General features: G+C 52.2%; 2 protein-coding genes and 1 long non-coding RNA gene across 7 annotated transcripts in view; 2 read left to right on the top strand and 1 right to left on the bottom strand.

Annotated features, from left to right (window-relative positions):
- Positions 1–79: 79 nt before the first annotated feature.
- On the top strand, positions 80–2,145 carry LOC106894888. Its single transcript, XR_001413334.1, has 2 exons — positions 80–400; positions 1,681–2,145. It is a non-coding gene; the product is annotated as an uncharacterized LOC106894888 (long non-coding RNA).
- A 397-nt stretch (positions 2,146–2,542) lies between these two features.
- Positions 2,543–26,420, bottom strand: part of ACSF2 (acyl-CoA synthetase family member 2) — a 32,762-nt gene continuing 8,884 nt past the window's right edge. For both annotated transcript variants that reach the window (XM_014952954.1, XM_014952961.1), the window contains 9 exons: positions 25,796–25,944; positions 24,896–24,987; positions 23,706–23,782; positions 5,411–5,518; positions 5,114–5,265; positions 4,513–4,654; positions 3,088–3,198; positions 2,844–2,912; positions 2,543–2,756 (listed from right to left, as the gene is read on the bottom strand). In XM_014952954.1, coding sequence (XP_014808440.1) covers positions 2,706–2,756; positions 2,844–2,912; positions 3,088–3,198; positions 4,513–4,654; positions 5,114–5,265; positions 5,411–5,518; positions 23,706–23,782; positions 24,896–24,987; positions 25,796–25,944 — 951 coding nt within the window. In that variant the 3' untranslated portion in view covers positions 2,543–2,705. The remainder of the gene's footprint in view (positions 2,757–2,843; positions 2,913–3,087; positions 3,199–4,512; positions 4,655–5,113; positions 5,266–5,410; positions 5,519–23,705; positions 23,783–24,895; positions 24,988–25,795; positions 25,945–26,420) is intronic.
- CHAD (chondroadherin) lies at positions 14,730–22,460 on the top strand. 4 transcript variants are annotated; one of them, XM_014952991.1, is made up of 4 exons: positions 14,730–15,606; positions 19,188–19,351; positions 19,580–19,730; positions 21,468–22,460. In XM_014952991.1, exons 1-3 carry the CDS (start codon positions 14,827–14,829, stop codon positions 19,719–19,721), a joined length of 1,086 nt encoding a protein of 361 aa, XP_014808477.1. In that variant the 5' UTR covers positions 14,730–14,826; the 3' UTR covers positions 19,722–19,730; positions 21,468–22,460. The 4 variants fall into 4 exon arrangements, with proteins under 4 accessions (XP_014808477.1, XP_014808485.1, XP_014808469.1 ...); XM_014952999.1 differs by having other exon boundaries at positions 21,471–22,460; XM_014952983.1 differs by having other exon boundaries at positions 14,732–15,606; positions 19,580–19,725.

Below are 26,420 nucleotides of genomic sequence, written 5' to 3' on the forward strand. Positions count from 1 at the left end.
CGTCGGTACGACCGTACCGACGGGGGGCGGCAGGGCGACGGTGCCGGGGCTCGGTGCCCGCCGCTCCCGGTGGGTTGCGCAAACCCAGCGCTGACGATCCCCGCCCGTTATTTTTCCCTTTTCATAATTCGGGCTAGTAGTAGCCCAGGGAGAAGTGAAAAATTGCCCCCGCCACCACAAATTCCTGTTCCCAGGCCAGGAAGGCGTAGTTGAAGAGTCACCCACCCCTGACGTAACCCTTCTCCTTGGGAAGACCCACCGGGTACCGGGAGTTTCCCCGAGTTGGCAACGTGGGCTATAAGAGTGGGAGCTGTTGGCCAGTGAAAGGGTAGAAGCCCTGGAGCTCTGCTCGCACGCCCAGGCCATGCTGCCACCCCTGAGGGTTGTCCTCTTTCCTCCTGTGAGTATTTGCAGCTGGGGCTGGGATGGTTGTGGGGACATCTACGACTTTAGGATCTCAGGGGGTGGCTGGGATGTGTCCACGGGGAAGGGGATGGGAGGGAAAGCTTCTCGGGACACGAGCGGAGCAGGGATGGGGTGATGGTGGCCTCTACCCCCTGTGTGCAGTGTGCCCAGGTGGCCAAGAAGGCCAACAGCATCGATCCCTGTGGTGAGTAGGACCCAAGAGGTGATCATCCCCCTGTACTCGGCACTCGTGAGACCCCACCTTGAGTGCCGTGTCCAGTTTTGGGCCCCCCACCACAAGAAAGACATTGAGGTGCTGGAGCGGGTCCAGAGAAGGGCAACGAAGCTGGTGAGGGGTCTGGAGAGTAAGTCTTAGGAGGAGAGGCTGAGGGAGCTGGGGGGGTTCAGTCTGGGGAAGAGGAGACTGAGGGGAGACCTTCTCACTCTCTACAACTCCCTGAAAGGAGGGTGTAGAGAGGTGGGGGTCGGTCTCTTCTCCCAAGTCACAGATGATAGGACAAGGGGTAATGGGTTCAAGTTGTCCCAGGGTAGGTTTAGACTGGACATTAGGAAACAATTCTTCACAGAGAGAGTGCTCGGGCATTGGAACAGGCTGCCCAGGGAGGTGGTGGAGTCACCATCCCTGGCTGTGTTTAAGAACCGTTTAGATGTGGTGTTGGGGGATATGGTGTAGGGGAGAACTTTAGAGTAGGGTAGACTCGATGATCCCGAGGGTCTCTTCCAGCCTTGATAATATTGTGATTCTGTATTTCCTGTCCACACACACACACAAGCCAGGGCTGACCCCATTTCTTCCTCCATTTCCACCTCCTTCCACCACCATTTCTTACCAGCAAACCCCCCCGGGACAGTGAGTACATGGGGGGCTCCTGGGTGTGTGCAGAGGGTGGAGGTATCAGAGGAGAAGCTGCTCTCCCTGCAAGCCTGTCCTGTGCCTGGGTCAAAGCTGTGGGAAGCAAAGGAAAGTAAAAAGTCCTCCCCTAGAGATCAGACCTAGAGGCGCACTGTGTTGCTGAGTCACCCCTGGTTCCTCCTCCAGGAAGAAAGGTTTACAGGGGTCCTAAAACCAGGGCAGGGAGGAAACCCGAGCGTTGCTTGGACACATCCCCCTTACCCCAGCATGGGCAGAGGTGAAGGCGGTGAAACAGGGTGACACCAGCCCCAGGAGCAGTTTGGGAACGGTGGAGGAACTTGCTGCAGAGACACTGTAAAGCAAGGGTCTGACACAAACCATCCCGTTTGATTCTCTTTCAGAACGCAGACACGAATGGGCTTGTCCACTCGGTCTGCTTCCATGGGTAGAGCCCACCCTCCAGCTGGGAGATGCGGGATCGAGACCTCACCAACGCTTCATCTCTCTCCTGGTTGCACCATTTCTCCCCACCCACCGGAGGAAGCCCCAGAGCGGAGGCGGTGGCCCGGCCGCTAGCCCTGCTCAGGAAGGAAGCAGGGGGAGACAGGCAGGAGGTCTGTGAGAATCAGCAGCAACGTTATCTGCTTCCCAGCTGGGATGGGAGAGTGCTGGGAAGGAAGAGGAGCTCTGCTCTTCCCCTTCTCAGCGCGGTATTTCATGGTTGGGAGGTACCAAATAACTCCCGTAAAACACTGTCCTGGGCACGCTCTGCTTCATGCTGCCACCGGGACAGGAACTTTGGTATTTCTGCTAAATCCTTACTGTCTGTCTGGTCCAAAACAATAAAATAAACAATGCCAAATCTACCTTGGAGAAGTTTCTTTGGGGGCCGGAAGGCCCAGGGGAGGTGTGGGAACAGGGTGAGCTTTTCCAGCCCTTCGCATGCAAAGTCTCACTTTCTAAAAGCCCCTGTCCCTCATTTCAAGTCCATCAGCTGGGTTATGTGGCCTGGGAGTCTCAGCAAAACCCAAGCAGAAGAGGTGTTCACCTACCTTGGGAAGCCAGGCCAGGCTGTCAGGACTTAAAAATATCAGTAAAATATCTACCAGCATCTGTTCGGCCCCGCAGTGTCCTCTGAAATGGCTGCAGAGATGCGAGATTCTAAAGCCTTCATAAGGCCTTTCAGTAACAGGAGAGAACTCCAGAAATAAGCATCCCTTCCTCGCACCGCGGTGTTTCTGTTGGCAAAGAAACAAACCCCACTGCGAAAAAAAGGAGCTCTGTTTTATTAACCAGAAGTGCCATCAGCCTGATGTCGGGGAGAGAAGGTCTCCACGGCGCAGCCCAAGGCACAGGTGAAGAGCAGAGGCAAAGCTGGCTGAAGTGGGGCTGATTTATCCCATTTTTTTGCTCTGCCTTCCCAAGCTCAGAGCTGGAGGTGTTTCTCCATCTGCTCCCTCAGCTTGTATTTCTGAATCTGGAATAAAGCACAGAGAGGAGGAGGAGGAGAGACTCAGAGAGGAGATGGGACAGGAGGCTCCTGCCCTGCCCCAGCCCCTCTTACCTTGCCCGAGACGGTGAGCGGGTACTGACTCACAAACACGACGTAACGTGGGATCTTGAAATGGGAGATCTGGGAAGAGAAGACCCAACTGCTACACAACCTGCTGGGACAACGTAGCCCACCCCGCTGGTACCACCCAACCCAGGGCTGGATCTCCAGGTGCTCAAATCCCTGGGCTTTCATCCGCAAGCCCCTGGTCCAGCAGGGGTCTGGATTACTGGGCACAGCGGAGTGGGAGACCCACCTTCCCTTTGCAGAAAGCTTTAATCTCTTCCTCGGTGCAGTCCTGCCCAGCCCTCACTCGGATGCAGGCGCAGATCTCTTCTCCCAGCCGCGAATCCTTCACGCCAACCACCTGGTTGGGACAGACGAATGGTGTGACCCCTGGGGACATCCCTCTCCTCCCTCAGGGTATGCGTGCTGGCCCATGGCATGAGCCGTGACCCATGTCACGGGATGCTGGAGTCGTGGTGTGGGGCTGTGTAAAGGCAACTCGAGCTGCCTGACCACCCCACTGGTGCTATCTACACAACATCAAGCCCACCTGGAAGGACTTCCCCAGCAGAGGAAAGGTGGCAGAGCCGGCTGGGTGCCCACACCCCAGCACCTTCCTTTGGTTTTGCAAAGTCACTGGAGCGAGGGCTGAGGCAGACCAGCCAAGTGGCAGCTCATCATAGGTACAACATGGACCTGTCCTCCCTCTCCACACTTCTACTTCCCTCAAAAATGGGGCAACAGGTTTCAAGACCAACAGGGAGACTTGGGAGACTACTTCAAGTGCTTTGGGATCTCCCAATGAAACTGCAGGAGGGGGATGAAGTGGAATTAAAGGATTATTTTAAACCCTTATGATGGCAGATCTTAGTGATCCACTGACTGTGACACCAGGAGATGGGCTTCCCAAGCCTGATCTCTCTCTGAAGTTTGCTCACACCGTTTCACAAGAGTCCTACTGTCATTCCCTGCCTTGAACCGGTATCTCAAAATTCTAGAGACACGTCGATCCTTTTGAGTCCAGAGCAGTGACATAAAGCCCTAGAAACTACATAAACAGGGCTGGTTTGCAACCCATCTGCACTGGGGCTGTTCCAGGGAGAGACGCTAGCCTGGCACAGGCACAACACTGACTAAATAACTGGTTTATTTATGGGGAAACTTGTCTGGCACAAAACCTGGAGGAGAACAATCCCAGCAGATTGGGAGCAGCTGCTCTATGCTGCAAATCATTGCTGTCTTGCGAAGGGGTGAAACTAAGTCTCACTCCTCATCTCCAGGGACTCGTTGGAGAAGCCTTTTTGGATTTAGGAGTTCAGTAATTAATTATCAGTTCGAACTGTCCTTCCAGACTGCTTTCCAAGTAAGAATTTCACAAAGAGCCATGGAAGTGGACAGGAAGTTTAAAAACTGAAGAAGAATCACAGTCACTACTTTGCAGACGTGAAGCTGGTGCACAAGGGGATTGCCCAAACCGATGTGCCCCGTGCCAGGAGCTCTGCCTGCCCCTCCATGAGCCTTTCCCTCCCACTCACCAACCCATATTACACAAAAGGAGATGCTGAAAACAGGGGAAGACAACCAGGTCCCAAGCAGCAGTCCCAGCAGCTTTGTGTACACGTTTCCCACCACAGGAACCATTGCTGCACACCCGTCTCACCTCCACCCCACTCACCTGGACCTCCTCAACCTTGGGATGGGTGTGGAGAAACTGCTCAAGTTCTGCTGGGTAGACGTTCTCTCCTCCCCGAATAATCATGTCCTTGCAACGGCCTATAATTTTGCAGTAGCCGTGTTCATCCAGGCTCGCAAGGTCCCTGCAACAACACCACACTCCTGGTCCTGTCCCAGCTGGGTGGAAGAATGGCTGATGCTCCCACCCAGCCTGGTCTGGAGTCCAGGTCAGGAGGATAACGGTTGAGACGCCACCTGAACATGTGGCCAAGATCAGAGAGCTCCTGCTACAGCCAGACACTGCCATCAGCAGCATCCACACAAAGGTCAGGGCTCAGGAGGAGGCGATTCCTGCCCTTGCTGTGTACCCCCACGGCCCCACCATTGCCCCAATAGCGAGGTGACCATCTCCAGAGGCACCTGGCACTGAGGGCTCTGTGCTAAAAGCTGTTCTGAACCTTCACAGATGCATCAGAGGGCTAAATTGGGTCAGTTTTCCCTACTTTGGAACTCCCAGCCAAGGCACTCCCATACACACCCGTCCCCCTCCAGCGTCTCCCTGCAGGACAGACCAGGAGGAGCAGGGCTGTTCCCAGACTCACCCCGTCTTGTACCACTTCTCTGCAGTGACCACTTCACTCGTCTTGGCGGGGTCACCCCAGTAGCCCAACATGACACAGTAGCCACGGATCTGAAGCTCCCCAGGAGTGTTCAGAGGCACAGGCTGCCCTGTTTCTGGATCCTCAATCTTTGCCTGCAGTTCAAGAGAAGAAGGGAGCAGGAGGGGATGTCTGAACCAAACGTGGTGGCATGTCCCAAGCCCACCACCAGCCAGGGAGGACGATTCAAGCTCTGCTGCAGGCAGAGAACCTGGAGCAGGAGGGGAAGGTCATGGTCACCTCTGTGTGGGGAAAGATGCATCCCACCGTCTCAGTTTTTCTGGTGAGGCTGTCATTGGGGAATCCCATGAAGGTGACAGGGCTGTTTTCTGTGGTCCCATAGGCAACCTGTAAACACAGGAGGAGATAAGTGCCTCGAGGGGAAAAAGGACCGCACGGCTCCAGGCATGGGAAGGATGAAGCTATTGATAAGCACAGGGGAGGCTGGGGTGGGAAGAGGGTATTCTCACAAGTCACTCAGGTCACAAGCAAACACTCTGCTCTCCTGGCCCATGGACGAGGCTCTCCAGACACTCCTGCCCAAGAGTCCTGGAGAGACAGGAGCTAAGGCAGCACTGCTCCTGTCTGCCATGGACTTCCTCACCTCCACCGCTGTGCTCCAGAGCCCCACCACTCATGACACTCGGGGTGTCATGTACTTTTGACACCCCAACTGCTTGTCTTGGAGGACCTGGGGTTCACCCTCCTCTTTTTTAACCTACGTCTCTCCAAGCCCTGTCCTGTTGGCTCCCGACCATTTCTGCCAGACACCGATCTTGCCTTGGTACCCTTGCAGCCACCTACTCAAGGTGCTGAGTTCACCTTCTACAGCTCAGATATCACAATGGATATCACTTGGGAAAAACCCTGGAGCCAGCAGTGGTCTCTCCTGTGGGAGACGGCGTGTCCCGCAGCGCGGCTGCTCGCTCCTGATCCTTTTGTGCAGACATCAGCTCCTGTGACCCTCCTGAAGGCATCACGAGGCTGCCCAACGCTCGGCGCAGCTGCACTTACAGCCCAAAAGCCTCACAGCAGGACAAAAGCTTCTCGCTGCTAAACCTCCCTCACCGCTAATCCCAACGGCAGGCTCTGAGTCACCTCAGCTGAAGGTCACTTCTCCTCGGAGGAAAATTCCAGCCCTTTATGCCCAACGCAGGGACCTGCCGAGACAGCGGGAGCTGGGCAGGAGCTGCTCTGGGCAGCCCGGAGCTGCACCAACAGCACCATTGCTGGAATTGCTGCTTCACCTCCAGCTCTTGGGAGCTGCGTTTCAGTGGTGAGACATGCAGAACCATGTTGTGTGTCATCAGGAAGGGCTTCTCTCCCATCCCACTAATGTCACTGATGGCTGCTTTGCTGGCAGAGCACAGCTGGGAAAGGGCTGATGCCGTTTGCTCCTTTCTCCTCCGCATCTTTAAGGTCCCTTCCAACTCTAATCATTCTGTGATCTTCAGACTGACACACGAGCAGCTCTGACACACTGAATCACAACAGGGCCCGGCCATTTTCCTACGACCTTGGCACCCAGACCTGTTTTGTGCATTTAGAGCAAATATCCAGACTCCACCGCTGGCTGCACGGCCGGGGCCTCTGCGCGGTGCTCAGTGAACCCCGAGCACTGCGCCCCAAATTAACGAGGGACTTGGCAAAGGACTCTGATGAGGCATCCTGAAAAAACATGCACGTCTCCTGCATGAGCTGTACGTAATACTGGCGGGAGCACTTTCTGCTGCTCAGGGCTCCTGAAGGATCTCACATTGGGCACAGTCTGTCGTCAGGGCTGATGCTCTTGTTTGACTGCACCGGGGTCAGCGTGAATCCCAGCTGGAGATTTGCGGGAGCCTCCTCTCAGCCAGGAATTTGGAGGAGATCGTCTCCAGGATGCTGCAGGGACCATCTGGTGTAAACTGCTCTGCTAGGAGCCTGGCATCCCACAGGGAGCCACTGTAAATAGGCTTCTCCTACCAGACACAATGATAGCTTCCCAGCCGGGGTGGAAACCTACAGCGTCTAATGCTCAGGCAGGATTTCTCTCCCACCCACTAATACCAGTCCTGTGGTTGGATCAAATGACTGACGAGACACAAATCCAAGATCTTAAAACACTTATTAAAAGCCCCAGCGCCTTTGTTTTTTTGTTTTACTCTGCTGGATGAATTGCCATGTTGGTCCCAGGATCCTAGCCAAGCCCTGAGTCAACCCTTTCTGCTTCTCCGGGTCGCTCCAGCAGTTTAATTGGACACAGCAGCAGGCAGCTCCCTGGCAGGACGATGCTGCGGGTGCCGCGGCTCACCAGGCTCCTCTCGATGCCTGGCAGTGTGCCGTGGACCCCGAGCACCGGCTGGCCGTGCCTTGGCCGGCGGTTTGTCCCCATAAACACCCTCACACCCTCAGGAACGGGCTTCCCGACTCGGCCCAGAGAGTAACGTGGGTCTGAGCCTCCAGCCTTCTGTCTGCTGCCTGATGGCTGCCTTCTCCTCCCAGCCTGCCCGCACCCAGACACCGGGATGTTGCTCCCGACCTTTCCCAGATAGAGTTTCTCTCCTGGGATAGTGTTTTCCCCACCTGCATGCCCGGGACTGAGGCAGTGGCCGGAGCGAGCCCTCGTGCCAATGCTGTTGTCCTTCCCCGACCCTCATCTGACACATGGAGCATCCTCCAACAGCTCCATCCTCCCAGCCCCGCTGCAGCTTGTGATGCACGAACCAACACTTCCACAACACCCCATGTACCGATTTAAGCTTGGAGATATCCACAAAGATTCATAGCTTTCAAAACCCAAAGGGACACTTAGCATCATCTAAGCCTTGTCATCTGGTACAATTCAGTCCAGAAAACCTCACCCAATAATTTCCGCGTCAGCTCCATAATTTCCACTGGAGCTGCATCTTGTGTCAAAGCAAAGCTTCTCAGAGGCAAGGAGTCCAGCTCGGACCCTTGGCTTTGAGAGGAGCTGCAAGAATACAGAATATAATTGACTGTAAAGCCTTTTTTTACTGCGAGGACCACAAGTGACCCCCCCAACACCCAGCGATGACAAGGACAGCTCCAAAACAAACTGCCGCCTAACTCGCTCCTACCGACAAGAGATTCATTCTTTGTGAATCCTAAGCCTCTGTCTAAAATGGGAATAAAAAGAACATCTTAGCAGAACTGTGTTTTTTAAAGCGCATTTCAAAAACATTTCCTGCTAGCACTGTTTAAACACTGGCCACTGCGGAACAGGCAAAACAGCCTGATGAAGGAAGCGTCTAAAAATTAAAAATAAAGTAAAAACAATCAGACTCCAGTCTCTTTAGTAAACATTGGGGAGGCAGACCGATCTGGTGGGGACAGTGGGGACTCTGAAGACCCTGGGTTTTTCCCAACCGTGCCGCTTATTTACCACGTAACTTGGAACGGGTCACATCAGCTCTCTGCTTCTCGGTTTTCCCCGGCATTCAACAGCAATAAAAACACCCACTTCCCTCCCTGTTCAACTGCCACTGAAAGGCTGCCATGAAAAGACTGGCCTCAGGATCACCAGTACCCCAAGCGGGGTTATACTGGGTGAGACTGGAGCAGAAGGTCAGGGTTGCAGGAGGGCACGAGGTCCTCGAAGAAAACCCCCTCCTGGACCTGAAGGATGCTCAGGGAGGTTCTTCACGCCCCTCGTCACCACCCTCTGGTTATGCCACGCTGGAGGATGATGGCAGGGCTTGAACCACCAAACTGAAACCTACAGAAATCGAGCTTCGCTGAAGACAATATTGGCCTTGGAAAAAAGCAGTAAATTGACCATGAAATAATAGGGATTTTCAGACTTCAAAGAGGGCGTAATGAACAACAGAAAGCAGACTGGCAACCCAAGAGATGTGCTAAGGGACCTCTAAGAGGCCCTTTGAACCCCTCTCAGCATAACACGCCGGATGGATCTAATTATTCCTAAACTCGTTGCTGAGTGTGTTGCCTGTGCCAGATATCTCCAAAGTCAACCCCAGCCCTTCCCTTCCCAGCCAGCTCCAAATGGTTCTCAACCCAGCAATGAACTTCCCTCATTCAGCTGCTCTCTACCAACATCACCCTGAGTTCTGCTGTCCTCTGGGGACACGCGTCTCCTTGCTTTGGAGCTGCCCCGCTATCCCAAATTGTATCGGAATATTCCTGAACCTTCAGGTCAACTTTGCTGCTGCAAAAAAACAACTTCTGATCATGTCCAGCCTATGTCACACCGAGATTTAATTTCCTACCCCAGCAACAGTACCATCTTTGTGTCAGAAACGTCAGGACGCAAACAAGCAGGTCTTGTAGGACAAACCTCCAAGGGTGGCCACCCTGTTGGCATTTCTCCCCACCCGGGGAGCTGCCAGACGGTCCCAGTTTGGATGGGGCTTTAAGAAGTTCCCAAAAATATCAGGTGCCCAAAGCACCGTCTTTGTGTCGTAGCACACGATGGCTTTGCCTCAGGAGGAGACCACTGCAGAAATGGCAACCCAGCTGGCCCGGGCCAGAAGGCTGCCGTGGAGAATTAACCTCCTGTTATTGTACGGTCAGGATAAGCTGCTCCTCGCGGTCTGGAGTTAAAGCTGCCTCTCTTTTTTTCAGGCTGAGCAGAAGTCTTGAGGCTTGCAAGTATTTCCCCAGTCCTGCCAGCATGTCAGAAGCACTGCCCAGTGGCAACCAGCGAAGGCATGTGCAGTTTCTTGCTGGTTTATCCGCAGCTTGAGAAAAGGTCTTTGCTGTGTAATTAACTCCATCCTCCCTGGTGCTGGGTGCCAATGCATTGAGGAAAAGTGCAATTAAAAGGAAAAAGTGAGAGAAAATGTGCAGAGAGAGTGTCTTGCAAAGGTAGAGAACCACTGGCTTAGGGGTATCTGAATGCTCAAAGCTGCTGGAGAAGGAAACCTGGCAAAAACCTACGGGCAAAGGTAACAACCCCCATGGATTTGGAGAGCTCAGCTCCCACCGAAGACATGGCTGGAAGTCCAGGATCTTGTTGCTTCCATGCTGCATTTTAAATGTTCTCACCGCACTTTCTCATAGCTTCTACAGCTACTGAAACCACCTACTCATTATGTCCTCTCCAAAAATGAGGTGGGATGGGATGGTGAGGTCTCACTTTGGCCAAGGACAAGCAGGGAATTTGTCACCATGGGGAGCCAACTTTCTATTTTGAGGACAGAGGGGACTCTTGGCTGGGGAGCATTTGGGAAAGTCAAAAGTCTTGCATGGATCGGTTGTGTCCTGCAAGGGAAGAAAGCTCCATTCCTCTTCAGAGCCTGCAAGAGCTGCAGAAAGGACAGCAGAGCAGTGGGCTGCTGGGGGATGCCCAGTGCCTTGCAGGGTGGACATGGCAGGGCTGGGGAGAGGCAGTAAGGGCTGGGTGAACTTCAGGGGAGAGGCCAAGAGCATCATTCAGCAGCTGCAGGGATCAGACAGAAGGGAAGGGTGGGTGGACACCAACAGGGAGCCAAACTGGAAACATATCAATGGGTGGAGGCCATGCTACAGTGGAAGAAAACCATCAGAAGGAAGGAGGTGCACCCACCACCACCTCCTCCAGCTCTACAAGCAGCCTGGGCCCCCACAACACAGCAAAGGATACCCTTCAAGAACATCAAATAGAAACAATAACTCGGGTCTGAACTCAGAGCTCCAGAGGCCACTCTGGCTGATGGGATATTTCCACATGGCCAAAAGCCAGCCGTTTCTCAGGTACTGCCTGAAAGAGGGGGGACCCTGGAGACCACCTGCAACTCCCCATGCCTACCCACCAGGGCTCCTCAAACACTGCCTGGAGGGTGCTCCACACCTGGGACAACCTCCCTGGGACACTGCAGAGCTTGCACCTTCTCCTACCCTGTTCCCTGCCCAGCACCCAGTGAGGGCTGGTGCTCCATGGGCTGTGAGCAGGGACAGACACACACCCTGGGGCACCCCCCAAAATGCCTGAGCCCTCGTCTCCAGCTTGGACCTCAAGGCCAGTTACACTCGTGCCACTTCAAGAATGTGATTGCTACGTGCCCTGACAGACAAAACCAGCTCCAGATCCTCTTAAAAGCTACAGAATCAGGTTTAAGGGAACCATGGAATATTTTAACGTGGAGTACTGCACGTGCAGCTGTCTTGATAGGCCAGAATTGTCAATACTAACAAAAATCAAGGTTGGAGATGGTCTTTTCCATGTTTAGTGTTGTATCAAAACAGCTCTGACCTGCAGCACCAAAGAAACACCCCAAGTCTATATTTATACAGTTTCAAAAAAACCCTGTATTTATTTGCTTGGCCCACAATGCCTCCAAGAAGGAGAGGAGGGGAGTCCAGCAGCTAAATTACCAGGCAGCGGGAACGTTTGCAGAACTGTTAATCAATTAAGAAAGAGAGGATGGCAGGATAATCCTGCCTCTTCTGCCATGTCCTAGCAGCCCCGGCCCCAGGGGACCTGCGAGGGAGGGGGCTGGACAGGACCCAGCTCACTGTGGTGTCCCACCACGGCAGAGGGAACACCGACACTGCTGCCATTGTCACCGCCAGACTGAGAGCCACCCACGAGCGGGACCCAGGCAAAGCTTTTGAGGATTGCTGGCCAGTCGAGGTCTGCAAAACCCCGTGTAGGAAGACCAGACCCCGCCAGCCAGCAGCTCAAAACACAAACAGCCGGGAGCCCAGGGGCCAGGTGCCAGCCGTGGCAGATGCCAACCAGCTCCCGCCACAGGAATGTGCTCACCGAGGCCCAGAAGTCAAAAAACATTAGGGGAAAGAACTTCCTTTTATTCAACGTTTGTGCCTGGAGAAACGGAGCCGAGAAGCAGACACCTTTTCCCCGGTAGCACTGCCCTGCTGCCACCCCACCACGGGACAAAAAATAACCTGGAATCCCCCAAAGCTCTGCTGCAGGAGAGGAGCCCTTGGGGTAGGGACACCATCCCACCTTATACTGGGGTGGACACTGAAGCTAGGCAGCTCTCTGAGCTCTCTCCCTGAGTGGCAGCTACATCATGGCATCTTCATGAGGAAGCTACGAACCTTACTTGTGCCCACAGCCACAGCACACACATCCCTGCAAGGACAGAGCGTCCCCGTCCCCAAAAAACCTGCAGTCTCAGGCAGCAAAAGAGATAAAGCGTAGAAGAAGGGGAAATTTATCCTCGGAGGAAGAAAGATGAGAAGATGGTTTGAGGTTTGGGCAGTTTAACCTCTGAAAAGGGTCTTGTTCCAGAAATACACATGGGTGGGATGTATTTCTGGATGCAGTTTGTAAGGCCCTCACCAGCTTTTTTGCTCCAGTCTGACCCACGCCAGCAGAAACCTCTGCAGAAGTGGTAAACTGGTATTTTTTGCAAGGGGATGGGAAAACCAGGTATCAGGCATCAGCTGCACTCAGGGAGGGAGCACAGAGAGCTGCCTAGCTTCAGTGCCCAGCAGAAACAGGCTGGATTTTAAATCTCACCCAGTATAACTGGTGCATAACTGCAGAAATTCTTCATCAAATGACTACAAGTAAGACTAATGTGGTTGAACCTGCTTAGAGAAAGAAAATCAATCAGTAGACAGAAGATGATGCTTTGGATGTGATTTTTTTTCCAATCATTCTCCCAGCTCCCTGTCTGAGCTTTAGGAGCAGCACACATGGAAGGGAAGGGGCACTCTCAGTCCTGATCAACCTGGAGAGGCAAAGGGGGGAAAACACAGAGAGTTCTTCTGTCCATCTCCTCTTTCACTATCTCAAAGGTCCTGACCAAGACACTCAAAGAGCTTTTTCCAGACTTCACAGCACGTGCACGACCATTGCAGTGCTCACTGAATCGGGCAGAAGCACAAATACCATTGATTTGATCAGAGAGTTTTAAATCCTACAGTAACTATGGCATAGAGTCCTGCAGGAGGTCCCTCCAGCCGGAGCCTGGAGCTCCTGCGGTCCGAGCATCTCTGAGGAGAGGAGGCAGGAGAAGCACTTGGTGCGGAGCCGAGCGGCGAGGTGTTGCACCTCGAGGGGCTGACAAACCTCGGAAGCCTGACGTGGCCCAGTTTGCACCGAGGTCCCACATTACGTCATCGTTTTGGCCAACCCCGTCTGCCCCCGCAGGCTCAGCAGAACCCACATTCACACCCCAGAAGCCCTTCTTCTTCCCTAAATTAGTCACGCAAATGGAAACACCGTCGAGATTGACAGCTGCTGACCAGAGCGGGGGCTGCCAGGCGGTTTGCATAACACCGTCCGGAGCACGCTCGGCGGCGCTGGCTAATTCCTCATCGCAACAATGGAAAAACCCAGAAACCTCGGTGAATAAGCCAGTCTGTGTCCTAAGTCAGCCCTTGGATTTCCTCCCTTTCTTGAGCCCGTCTCGCCTCTGCAAAAAGCTCCGCTGGGGCTCCGCAGCCAGCCTCAGGAGCAGAAATCTCAACAAGCTCACAGTTATGTGCTCGGCTCTCAGCTGTTTGCCGCAGCCAGGAACTGGCTGGAAATCAGTTCAAAATGTTCCACTTCCAAACCCCACCCCACAACCCCTGGATCTCTCTCTTCACACTCACAGAAGCAGGCGCTGGGGCTTTTAACTGCTTTGCCTTCTCTGTTGGGAGAGCAAAGGACATCCCCTGTGGTGTTAACTCACCTCTGCCACTGCTACCCCAAGACAGACCCTACTCCCAGCTCCAGCAGTGATTTCCTTGCTCTGCTACCTCACCATCCCAGGCTTTTCCCTGTCCACAGCTTCATCTCAAGAGCCACAGGTATTGCCAACCACCTTTTCTGAGCTGGGCATGCAGCAGGGCACCACTGTCTGATATTTCATACCCACCACCCCTGCCCCATCGCTGCCCCGCAGGCTCTGCCACTGTCCCATTCCTTGCTGGAAGGCAACAGCCATTGCTCCACAGTGCCTCGTGCTGAAAAAAACCCCTCAACACAGGTCTCCTGACCGTGACCAGCTCTGGATGTATCAAGCTCCACTGCTCATAGGAAAGACATGGTAGAAATCAAGATTGTCTTTGCTCTCCCTTTCTCGGCCAACTCCTTGGTGCAGTCTAGATCTGGAAATCTCCAAGCAAAATTTTGCATTGCAAGAGCAACTCCAGTGCTGTTGGCCATTGGCACGACCCCGTATTGCTCCCATCTTCTCCCATCCCTGCTCAGACAAACTTCTTTGAAATCAGCGAGACAAGACCCCCCCAAAACCTTCCTCTGTGATAACAGGACAAGGTGCTTCTCCCTAAACCAGCTGAGGCCAAATACAGCCCAGGAACCTGCTGAAAGCTTCAGCACGAGGTAGCTGTGGAGAACAGCAGTTTGTTTTCCCCCCTAGTGATGAACCTGGGCCCCGCTCGGCTCAGCGGGGACCAGAGAGGTTCCCCACAGAGCAGGTTCTGCGTTTGTCCTGCCTGATGCAGAGAGGAAAAGTACCTCCTCACAGCCTCCTCGGCAGCGGGGCCAGGCAGGACCACGGACACTCCGCTGCCTGGTGCCAAGGGGTTAAGCTCACAGCAAGTTCCCAAAGCCAGTTGCTTCCAACTGGCTGCTGCCTGCGGTTTGTGGGAAGGGATTTTGCTTTTTAATAACATTATAAATAGGGCTGTGTTCAGCATGCTGCAAACCCAGTTACTCTCTCTCTCCCACCCATCTCCCTCCTCCTCCTCCTCCTCCTGCTTCTCTTCCCACCACACTAATTCCAGATCTGACCATGAATCGGTCAGGCTTCTTCCTTGGTGTCCTCAGCCTACTGGTGTGTCTTGCCTCCATGGTGCAGGCATGTCCCCCGAGCTGCCACTGCCACGGTGGAGACCTGCAGCACGTCATCTGCGACAACGCGGGGTTGAAGAAGATCCCCAAGGTGCCTGAACAAACGCGGCTTCTCAACCTGCAGAAGAACAACTTCCCTGTCCTGCCCACCAACGGCTTCCGTGACATGAAAAAGCTGGTGTCCCTGCACCTCCAGAGCTCACGGATCAAGGAGATCTCGACCGGAGCCTTCCGAGGGCTCAAGAGCCTGGTCTACCTCTATCTCACTGACAATCAGATCAGTGTCATAAAGCCAGGAGCCTTCGATGACCTCTCTGATCTCACCTACCTGTACCTGGACAAGAACAAGATCCCAGACCTGCCCAAAGGGCTCCTCTCCCCTCTTGTCAACCTCTTCATCCTGCACTTAGGCAGCAATAAAATCCGGGAGCTGAAACCAGGGGTCTTCAATGGGGCTAAAGACCTGCGCTGGCTCTTCCTCTCTGACAACTCCCTCACCAACCTCCTGCCCGGGGCCCTGGAGGACGTAGAAAACCTCGCTGTCCTCCACCTGGACAAGAACCAGCTGAGCAGCTACCCCGTGAATGCAATGAGTAAGCTGAGAGTGCTGGAGGAACTGAAGCTTTCTCATAACCCAATCGAGGTCATCCCTGACAATGCCTTCCAGTCCTTCGGGCGATACCTGCAGACGCTCCACCTGGACAACATGAAGCTGAAGAAGGTGAGTCCTTTTTCTTTCCACTTATTCCAGATAAGAAACACAGAGTTTGATTTTCTTTTCCTTTACAAAGCCCTTGGTTTGCTGTCCCTCCCTTGCAGAGGAGAGTGGAGATGCAGGTCTGCAGGCTCTGCAGACAGTGAGGCACTGGCCAGCTGAGAACACCCCTGACATGGCCCAAACAAGGGATGAGAAAGAGTACTCCACCCTTCTGTTATTCATGAAAAAACAAATTATCTGGAGCTGACAAAACTCCCTGGAAAGGCAGGGCATTCACCCCCTCAAGCTGGAGGTGACACCGACCATTGAGAAAGGCATTTGGGGTGGTCCAGGACAACTTGTGACCTTCTGTCATCCCAGACACAAGGTGTGGGATGAGCAGCCAGTGCCTGCCTCCGTGGAGGGACTGGAGGGCAGTGCCACCTTGCAGAGCTGAGCTGCTCTGCCTCTTCCTTCAGGGTACCTGCTGTAGGTTGGGAGGGGAAGGCTCCTCGGGAGGGACTATGAATAGCAGCAATTTCTCACCCACCCCTTGCAGACAGGTAGGCATCCAGACCTTCACCTCCCCCCATGCCTTCCAACTTTACACGTTATAAAGAAAGGTTTGTTTATTGATGTTCTCTCAAAAGGAACTCTCGCAGCATCTTACAAAGGGGCCCTGTTCCCACTGGAGAGGAGGAGGGACATTCAGGTATCCCGAGTGGCAAAACAACCCCCTTCTTCTGCGGGAAAGCATGATCCACAGGCAGGAGCATCACACTCAGGGAATCACTTGCATTAGGACCTCTGCAATGCCAGGCAGTGCAAGAGCAGAAACAAGCACCGTGCAAGAGCAGCAGCACCCTGATGTCCTAGGTGCACCCCACGTGGCTGGAAAGGGAGGATGCTGCAGGTGGAGCAGAGTAGCTTTCCCCAGGATGATGCTTTACCAGGAAACCCAAAGACAAAGGGCATCCAGGTAAGGTAGGCTGGGACCTTCATGGCAAAGCAACACCCACCACATGTGGGAAGACGCGATGAAAAAAAGAACTTCTTAGCAACAAAGAGCAAATCAGAGGGCCTCACAGTGAGGTCACCTGAAAGCTGCCAGGAATAGAGCACACCAGAGCTTTGAAGTTTTCATAGCATCCCAAAATGCTCAAAAACTGGAATTACAGCTTGCCCAGGTGGAGAACAACCCTACCCAAAACATTTCGGTAGCACCCAGACAGTATTTGAGCCCTTATTCCCTCTCAGCTCTTATTAACCTCTCCAGGATGGGATAAAGCAAACTCAACACTTGGAAACAACCTACTGACTCTAGGCAAGACCTCAGACAGGCTGTCACTGCACTTTTGCAGACTCAGTTTCAAGTGCAAGTCAAAAATTACAGCTTAATATTGTATGAGCTGTGAAGACATTAGAGTCCCAAGTTAGATGCTGAAGAAATTAGACTAACCCATGGTGGTGCTCCAAGGAATAAGCATCCTTGGATTGGCCAAAAAGTAAAGGTTAACAATTCTAGCCAGCAACAAAGACTTTCTTCTTTTCAGTGACCACCTGGGGACAGGACCTTTAAAGGCTTTTATGCCTTTAAAGCCAGATGCTGCTTTTCCTCCCCAGCAGCCCAGTAAGACACCAGTTTACAGCATCAGCACTAACTGGGGTGGCTTCCGCAGCTTTAGGGCTTGCGTTCTTTTTCAGGAAAACAAAGCTCCCATCCCAGCTCAGAGGTTTCTCTCCAAATCCTCAAAGGCCTCCTATCCCAACAGCCCACACGTGAACTTTGCACTGCTAGGAGACATCTAATCACAGAGGCCTCATGACCTAGGAAATCACTACCAAATGCTTTAGATGTCGCTGGCATCTTGACTGCAGCTCCTTCCCCTTCACAAAAATACTGTCCTTAGCTGTTCCCTGCACGGCTGCAAGATTTGAGAGCTGATCAAGCACAAAACCCTTCCACACGAAGCTCTCCCAGCCTGTGCTGCACTCGAGCAGGAGGAGAGCCCTTGGGCTGCCCTGCAGCTCCAGCTCAGATCTCCCCTTGCCCCACCAGCATTGGGGAACCCCCACCAGTCACCCCCAGGGCTGTGTCACAGGAGCCAGGACCCACCGCGTACATCAACAAGAAAAGCAAATCCTGGAAGCTTTACATACACCCCTATCTACATATTTATTGCAAAATAAATTACAGCAGCAATCCTCCATCTAAATAAGGGGGGAAAACACCAATTTTCATTACAAACGCAGGCTCTGGCAGGCAGCGCAGCAGCTGCCACCAGCAGATGTGAACTCTTCTCGTGGGGCTGGGAGAGGAATGAGCAGCTGAGACAGTACACCACTGTCCAAACCAGAACGTGGCCAGGCCACCGCCCCGCTGCGCAGCGTGCCAGCATCTCTCTGAGCAGCTCCACTATCAGCACAGCAAAACCTACTGAGGTCGGCTGGGTTTTGGACCGTGGAGGCCAGCACCGCTGACTGTCCAACAGCTACAGTACGCTGGGAGTCTCCTGGCTAAGCTCTAATCCTCTCCAACGTTGCTCAATTTGGAAGATGACAAAAGTTCACAGCTTAAAATAGCGCATTTCCTCTGTCAGGCTTCTCAGATTAGAGAGCTCCAATACACCCTGATGGTCCTGTCTGAAGTGCAAGCTTCTCCCATTCAAAAATGGGAGTAGGGGTCCTTGACTAGGGGGTTCTGGTAGACCTAGTGAGTCTCTTCTCCACCCTTTAGAGGAAGCTTTCCCCTGCTTTGAGAAGGGGGAGAAACAGTTTGTCATAGCCAAGAGGAGCTTTGTGCTTTGTCAGTGAACCCCTCTGCAATTTGTCACCCCCAAGAAAGTCTGTGTTGAGGGGTTTGCTTTGAAGAAGAAACTTGCCAACTTGAGTAACTGTGGGCTGAGAAAACCCAGAGATGAGACCTTGGGGAAGAGAGGAGGGTCCTGCAGAGCTGGGTCTACAGCCTCGCTCCTCTTTGGCAGCTTTTAAGGAAGGTCCTTCCCTAAAGCCTGCCCATTAAGAGAAAAATCGGGCAGCATCCCTTGCAAGCAACCCACTGGAAATGAGAAAAAAAAACAGAGGAGGTTGAGGTACTGGAAACCTGCCTCTATTTCTACACTGCTCAGATGCCAAGTGTAACTTTCCACTCAGAGCCCCCGGGCACTGCCAAAGTCTACAGCCCCTTCAGACGCCACAAACACTCCCTCCTTCAGCCATTCCAGGACAGGCAAGGCACCAGGAGCTGGGAGGATTTCCAGCCTTGGAAAGGAACACACCCAGAAAATATCTCCATTTAGAATGGAGAAGTATGGCTCAAAAATAAAGGGGCCTGCCAGACTTGACTTTATTTAGGGATGTGGCGGCGTAGACAATCCCACATGGATTTGGGACACGGCTCTCTTCAAGCAGGAAACACCATCACCCATGAGCCCACCATCCTGATACCTCTCTTAGGAGTCCAGGGCTTCCAACAAGCCAGGACCCCCCTCCACCACTCTGTCTCTTGCTCCCTCTGTCCTTACACCACTTCAAGTCTCAAGCACTCAGGTTTTGAGCTCCCCTTCCCTAATTCAGTGTTCCCACCACAAACCTTTGTCCTTCAGTTTGCAGACAACGCGTTTGCCGGCGTGACCGGGCTGAAGACCGCTCACCTGGAGAACAACCGCCTCACCCAGCTGCCCCGCAACTTCCCCTTCGACAAAATGGAGACCCTGACGCTCTCCCGAAACGCCTGGCACTGCAACTGCCAGCTAGCACACCTCCGCAAGTACGGCACCACGCGCCCCTTCCCTTCCCCACATTCCCTGGGGTCTCCTTGGGGGTCCCCCTGAGGGAGGTGTGTGTCTCCCCTGCCTCCCCCAAGCTGTACCAGGCTGCTGAAGGGATGCTCAGCACCCTTCTCCTCAGCCTACCTTCTCCCTTCATGGCATGAGCGTTGTCCACAGTGGTTCCTACCTCTTGTAAACTCCTCATCTTCCTTCTCCCCCTGCCCCAGGTGGCTGAAGGGCAATCGCACCCGTGCCGAGGAGACCTGCTCCACGCCAGTGCAGTACCGGGGACAGTCCATCAGAGACACCCCGGCCCTCCGCACCTGCAAGCTCCCCACCAAGAGGTCCAAGAAGGGAAGCCGCCATTAAACACGTAAGGTGGTTCACTCTTATTCAGACCTACAGCAAACCCTGACGCCACTGAAGGCACAGAGACTTTATCTCTGACTTCAGTGACACTAGGGTTGGCTCAAAACAGCTCATCCCTTCACCCACCAAACACCTCTGCTCAGAGCTGCTCCATCTCCTGGCAGTACCAGGCTCTATGGCCTCCCAGAGCAGAGAATCTGCCTGGAGCAACAGGGATGGAGTCAACCCTGTGAAACAAAATTGAGGCTAAAGACAGGCCCGGGGTGGCAAAAACATGTAATTAAGTGTCAAAACAAGGGTGGATTTAGCCCGCTCTTACACGGAGCTGGGATCACACACACTTCACTTTCCTAACCGATTGGAGATGCTTTTTGCCCCAGTAAAGGTCCCTCTGAGTCTGGTTTGAAATCCAGGGCAGGACGTTGCTGGGAAATCTGGCCTCAGGCTGCCCAGCCCCTATGAAAACAGGGGTGTTTCATAAGGAGCAGTTCTGGGTCCAGCACCTGCCTTTCAGCACTGCAACTCTCATCCAAGACACTCGGGTATTTAAAAACAAAGGCTGATGCCTTCAAACGAGTGTCCCAGAAGAAGGAGGTTCGAGACAGCAAATATTCTTTGAATAAAGTGTCCTGGGCCAGAAGGTTACTCAGAGACAGGGCTGACTTCCCCTCCAGCAATGAACTTGCTGACATCTACCAATCCAAACACCAACTGTGAAAACCTATCACACAAACACCTTCCACAACTGGAAACTACCAAAAGTATTAAGTTCAGCGCAGAGAGTAGCAAAAAAGCCACAACTGTCATCACTCCATCCCAAGAATTTTTACTTTTATCCCATCCCAGGAATATGTCTGGAGCTTGTATGGATTCCAAAGGACTTTGGATGAGCCTGTGAGTTTGTAAGCTCTTGGGAATGGGACCTTTGCTCATTCATTAAGTAAAGTGCAGTGACCCCTCACTGCACTGTATGAACAAGGCTTCTCACCGAGCCCTTTCATAACAGAAAGGACAAGGCATAGCCCAGCTATGGCCATTTGGTCACTAAGGATGTGCATAACAGGATGGAGAAAGTAGATTTATGACCAAAACATCAGGGATGATGCCAGCTGCTCTACGCCTTCCTAAAGTGGTTATTTCTCCTGCAGTGCCAGAGGTTTTATGGATGAGAGATGGAAATACCAGTCGTTCCATATAGGGCGGGTAAAGTTCCGCTCTAAGGACGGAAAAACTTCAGTTTTCTAAACCACAATACTTAAATGTACTTTATTTACAGGTCTGGCCCTTCTTAGCCTTCTTCTCTCCCTGAACTCAATTCCAGTTCACTCCTGATGAGAGCAAGAAAACCATGACAATAATACCTGTTTTTCTCTAGCACCTTCCATCCAGCTCTCAAACAGGTTCACAAGTGTTAATGAAGTAGAGAACTACTTATTCCAGTCTTGCAGAAAATAAAGCTCGGTACCTTCAGGGACCAGAGCCAAAAAGCAGGCACACAAACCTACTCCAGGGTGGTCAATGTGATTTTAAGGAATGGGAAGTACCTCTGACGATAGAGACAGGACTAATCCATCTCCTCTGCTGTGCAGGAGGTGGCTAATGGCTACTTAAGTCCTAACTCTTCACCTTCAAGCAAGGGCTACATTCACTCATCGTAAAAGTAAACAGGCAAATGCTGGAAGTTTACTGATCTGTTTGAAAAATCCCATTAAACACGTGGCCTTTTCTTTCTTTTTTTTCCCCTAGCAGGCCCCGGTATGGCCTGTCCTGGTGACTGGTCACTTCAACCATCAGAAAACTACTGACTTCCGAGTCCTTCCTTAAGCTTCTCCTATCTGTCAGGAACCATTTCTGATATATCTGAACACCTACAGCCTCCTCCGAATCCCCGCTTCTCTGCTGATCGCAGGATGGAATCCACCTTTTCAATCTTTCCCGACATCTATATATTTTAAAAGAGGCATTTTAAAAAAAATAAACTATGCATGACCATACTAAAACAAGCTAACCTAGATCCTGCCGGTAAAACACAGTCATCTTTCCCAGAGGCACCATAACCCACGTCCCCGATCAACCAGTTGGTCGCTGTCTCTTCCCTTCCAGTGGAGTGGAAGCAATCGGGAAGGTCGAAGCATCCCTCCCCCAACTGCTTGATCAGGAAAATTTGTCTCCACCCGTGCAAAGAAACTCCTCTGCCTTCCCACGGAGGGGATCCCTGCAGGCCAGGGCTGAGGGGAATAGGTGAAGCAATGACCAAGAACCGGTGGCCCCAAGAGCTGCCCTTTCCTTCCAAAAGGCAGCAATCTCTCTAGGTCGGCCAGAAATCCTTTAAGGGAAGCAGTACTGGGAAACCCCAAAACTGAAGCCATCTGAAGACTGGATTCCCTCCCACGCTGTTGGGTCTACCAAGATGCATGTACGTCGGAGAGGAGAAGGTGTGTGCCATGCAGCCTGGCACCCCTCTTCTTCCCTCTGCCCATCCTCCAGAGGATCTAGCAGGACACCAGGATGACTGTGGTTTATTGTCACGGCTATTACAATACCACAGTTGCAACTTAACTGTGTTTTTTAACCCTAAAGAGATATATAAATATGTATATTTATTCCTCTGTAACTGAGTGTAAATGACCTTTAAGAGGATAAAAACTCCTCTGTCTCCTACATAGAAATCAAATTGTATATTTTCTTATGTACATCTTCTGTATAAAGCTCTTGCTGCAAAGATGAATTCAACAAGTCTCCCTGTGTCTGTCTGAGGGCTGGGGGATCAGGAGTAACACGAGATCGGTGGTTACAAATATAGACTTAATCCTCTTTATCCTATGGGCAGAGCAACTGTTTGGGAGGGTTTTATTATTTCTCTCTCTACAAAGCAGGAGCATGTGACACCTCATGCATCCTGGGCACTTGCAGTAATGTCTGAAAATATATTGTGAGGCCAAATTCAAGTCTACTATAAAAATAGGTAGCTGTCACCTGACAGAGTCCGGGCAGCGGCACCCGGACTGCATCACCAGGGCTGTCCCTGCTGTTTTCAGCTCAGCATTAAGAGCATCACATCCAGGAAAAAAAACCCTGGCTACCTCTAAGACGGCTCCAGGACAGATGCCCTGGACTCCCCTGGTCCACAGCAGAGCACACAGTTGTCCCTGTAAAACCCTGGTGCTGGTGCTGTCTGGGTCTGCCAAAAATAACACGCCTCATCTGGCTCCCAGCCCCACATGTTTATCCATCACAAGGCTCTGCTTCCTCAGCGTTTGCAAGCAGTGTGGCACCAAAAGTTATTCCCTTTAGAGTAAAACACAACTTGGTTACAAAACACATCACCTGAAGTGCCACTGACCCCCCTCGCTGGTGGCCCGTCCCCCTCCACACGCAGGACATGATGATGCTCTTTCATGGACCAAGGGTGCAGGGACATGTGATGGAGCAGCAGCATGAGTGGTCTGACACGTGCTGCAGTTCTGGCAACACAATGCCTGGTGCTGCACAGGAGGATGGTGCCTGCCCACCTCCAGACTCAAACACACAGCATGCAGCAAGGCTTTATATCCACACATGGTCCAGGAGGGTGGCAGAAACCCGACAGCTCCACAGCAAGATGATCACGTGCACCCACCCACAGCGATACAAACCAGCAGCGCCTCTTCCAGAATCATTCATCCTTGCAGCATGTACAACAGAAGGGTTTAGAAAAGCTTTTGAAATACACCAGCAGAAACTCAGTTTATGACACTAAATGCAATGTCTTCTCTTCTTAACAAAGCTTCCTCCCCCAGACACCCCGCCAACAACCAGGGAGACTCCCCCTTCTTCCTCCCAGCCCCTCTACACCTTCTCTTCTCAGTCTGGCCTCATGGCAGTGGTCCCACCAAGCCTGATCCCAGCAGCTCCAGCACCAACTGCGGTGCAGAGATGCCCAAACTCAGGATGTCACGGCCACAAACACCACTTGAAGCTCTAGTGACAGCAAACATGACTCACCACAATCTCCGGCATGTGCATCTTGGTCATAACTAACTTCATGACCTCAGGTGGAACAGGAGAACCTGCAATGACTCCTGGAAGAAGGAGAAAAAGATGACTGTCTTGGAAACCATTTATTTATTCCCAGGAACGGTTCCTCAGAAGGTTCTGCACTCCCAGATTTAAATCTTGGCAAGACCTTTGGGATACACTGGTTCCTGTCAAAATACTTTCTATTTTTATGGATATAGATCCTAGTCATTCTAGAAGCAAAGGCTGCAGCAAGGCCAGTTTGCCTGAATGAATTAAGGGTTGGCCGAGTTCACTCGTTAGGAAAATAAACTCTATAGCAGAAATGTAGTCCAAGCTGCAATTCCCCAAGAGGAAAGATTCAGAGCAGAAAGAAGCACAGATTTTTTAGCAGGACAAACACTCCCATCAATCACACCACCATAAAACCAAAAACCTTTCCTCCTGCCTTGCCCAGACCACCCCTTTTGGGAGAGGACAGATCACATTTTCACCTGTTCCATCCTAGGATGACAGAGAGAAAAAGCAGGGTAATATATAGGCTTTTCTGGGGAACAAAATGGGACAGGATCATTTTTCACATAGCAGAGACGATTAGGTAATCTGCTTAAACGTTTCTTTATGCTCTCGCACAGTCTGTTCTCTGTGCTGTTATTGCCTCAAAAAGGGCTAGTGGTCTCCTCGTTTGGGCTCAGCTATTTCCGAAGCTGTCTGCGACAAGAGAGAAAGCTTCAGCACACGTTATCACATCCTCTCCAGTGTTTAGATGAATGACTTCAAAACCAGGCAGGAAACTTTAGGTCCGAGACATCGCAGTTCTGCTTCAGGGACTGCGCCAGCCTGAAGCACACAAAGCATCTGCTGCCACACGGTGGTAGCTGGTGAGACCAGAGTCGAGCAAAACCAGGCTTCCCAGCTCCCCCATCTAGCAGATAAAACAGAAAGGTCCTTCCCCTATCTGCTTTGAGATGAAAGAAACCTTAAAAATGCATAATTCTTGAAGGAAACACCGAGGAAAAGAAACGTAGCGTCAAATTAACAGTGAAACACAAGGCTCGTACAACAAAACCCTTCCCTCCACAAGAGCAATTTGCTTGCAAAGCTTAATACAGCCTCCCAGCAGGGAACCAGTAATATCCAGTTTCTCAGGACTTTTCCATTTGAGCTGTTGGACTTACCTCCCCGGAGGCTGGACAGGTCATAGGAGTCAAAGTCCGGCTGGGAGAGCATGTCTATAAACATGGTTGGCGTGCCGTGTAGGAAGGAACATCTTCAGGAAGGGGAGAGAAAAGGAAAAGCTGCAGAGATGGAACCGAGGGCAGCCCCAGCTCAGCACCCCATTTTGTCCTCTTCTGTCCCACCCCATCCCCTCCCATCCCACCACGCATGGGGCCATGGAGCAGCAGCACGGAGGCAGGCACAGCAAACGTGGTCCTCATCCATGCACATACACAAAATAAATATAAATATATATATGTGTGTGTGTGTGTTCTGCACACAGAGTGATGGCTCTTTTGTTTTACAAGCCACGTGTGAAGAACAAGCTGGGAATGCAACCACCTCAGCAGTAAAGCTGTACTTGGAGAAGGAGGGTGGGGGGTTAAGTATAAAAACACATAGAATCACAGAATGGTTTGGGTTGGAAGGGACCTCAAAGATCATTGAGTTCCAACCCCCCTGCCCTGGGCAGGGACACCTCCCACTAGAGCAGGTTGCTCAAGGCCACATCCAGCCTGGCCTTGAACACTTCAAGGGATGGGGCATCCACAACTTCTCTGGGCAACCTGTTCCAACCATAGCAAGCCAAGGCACCATTACACTTTCCATCCAAAGCCCTACAGGGATCTGATCCCTTATTCTGGGGAGACCGAAGGGTGACAAACTCCCAAGTACAGCTGAAGAGGTAGGATTTAGGCAGGATTTAGGCTCCTGAAGTGCCCGTGCAAGTACGTGTACCAGCAAACCTGCCTCTCCCATTGGGGGAAGGAGGACTCGGGCAACGGCCCGGCAGGCGAGATGAGGAAAGAAAGCATCTCCTTGAAGGCAAAGAACTCCTCTGCATGGACACAAACGCTCACTTCTCTCGAGACACTGCCTCCAGAGCGGCCTTCCCCTCGAAACTCGGCGACGAGAAGATGCAGGAGGACCCGTGCAGAGCCATCACCATGCAGCCTCCCACCGACGCCAGGCAGTGATAGAGCGGTGCGGGGATTACAAGGCGATAGTCCTGGGATCGAGCCAAAGACAACAGTGAGGAGGGCAGATCTTCCAGTCCGTGACTGTTGAAAAGCAAAGATCTGAACAGAGGAGCTTTCCCTGAATCGCTGAGAACTTGCTGGAAATCTGACGCTCATCTGTGTTCCCGGTCGGTGGGAACACGATGCTGACGCTTCCTGCCTTCAGTGAAAATCAGTTTGGGGAGTTTTTAATGCCAAAATTTCATTCTATAATTTTCAGTGTCGTTTCTTTGCTGGATTTTTTTGGTCTAGCATTGCTCACACGCTATTTTATGATATGCCAGAAGAGTGGTAGTGCTATGACAAGCATGAAATATGCAGGACTTAGCCCATGCTATTAATTTCATTTTGTTTTTAAAAACACCAAAGGCTCTGAAGACTGATTTGAAACAACCCATCTTTTTTTCTGGATCAAAGCTGTTGTATTAGAAACAACTACTTCAGAACTTCAAAAGAAAATATTTGC

The sequence above is a fragment of the Calidris pugnax genome, unplaced genomic scaffold (assembly GCF_001431845.1).
Source record: "Calidris pugnax isolate Ruff unplaced genomic scaffold, ASM143184v1 scaffold9, whole genome shotgun sequence".
In the NCBI taxonomy this organism is placed as follows: domain Eukaryota; kingdom Metazoa; phylum Chordata; class Aves; order Charadriiformes; family Scolopacidae; genus Calidris; species Calidris pugnax.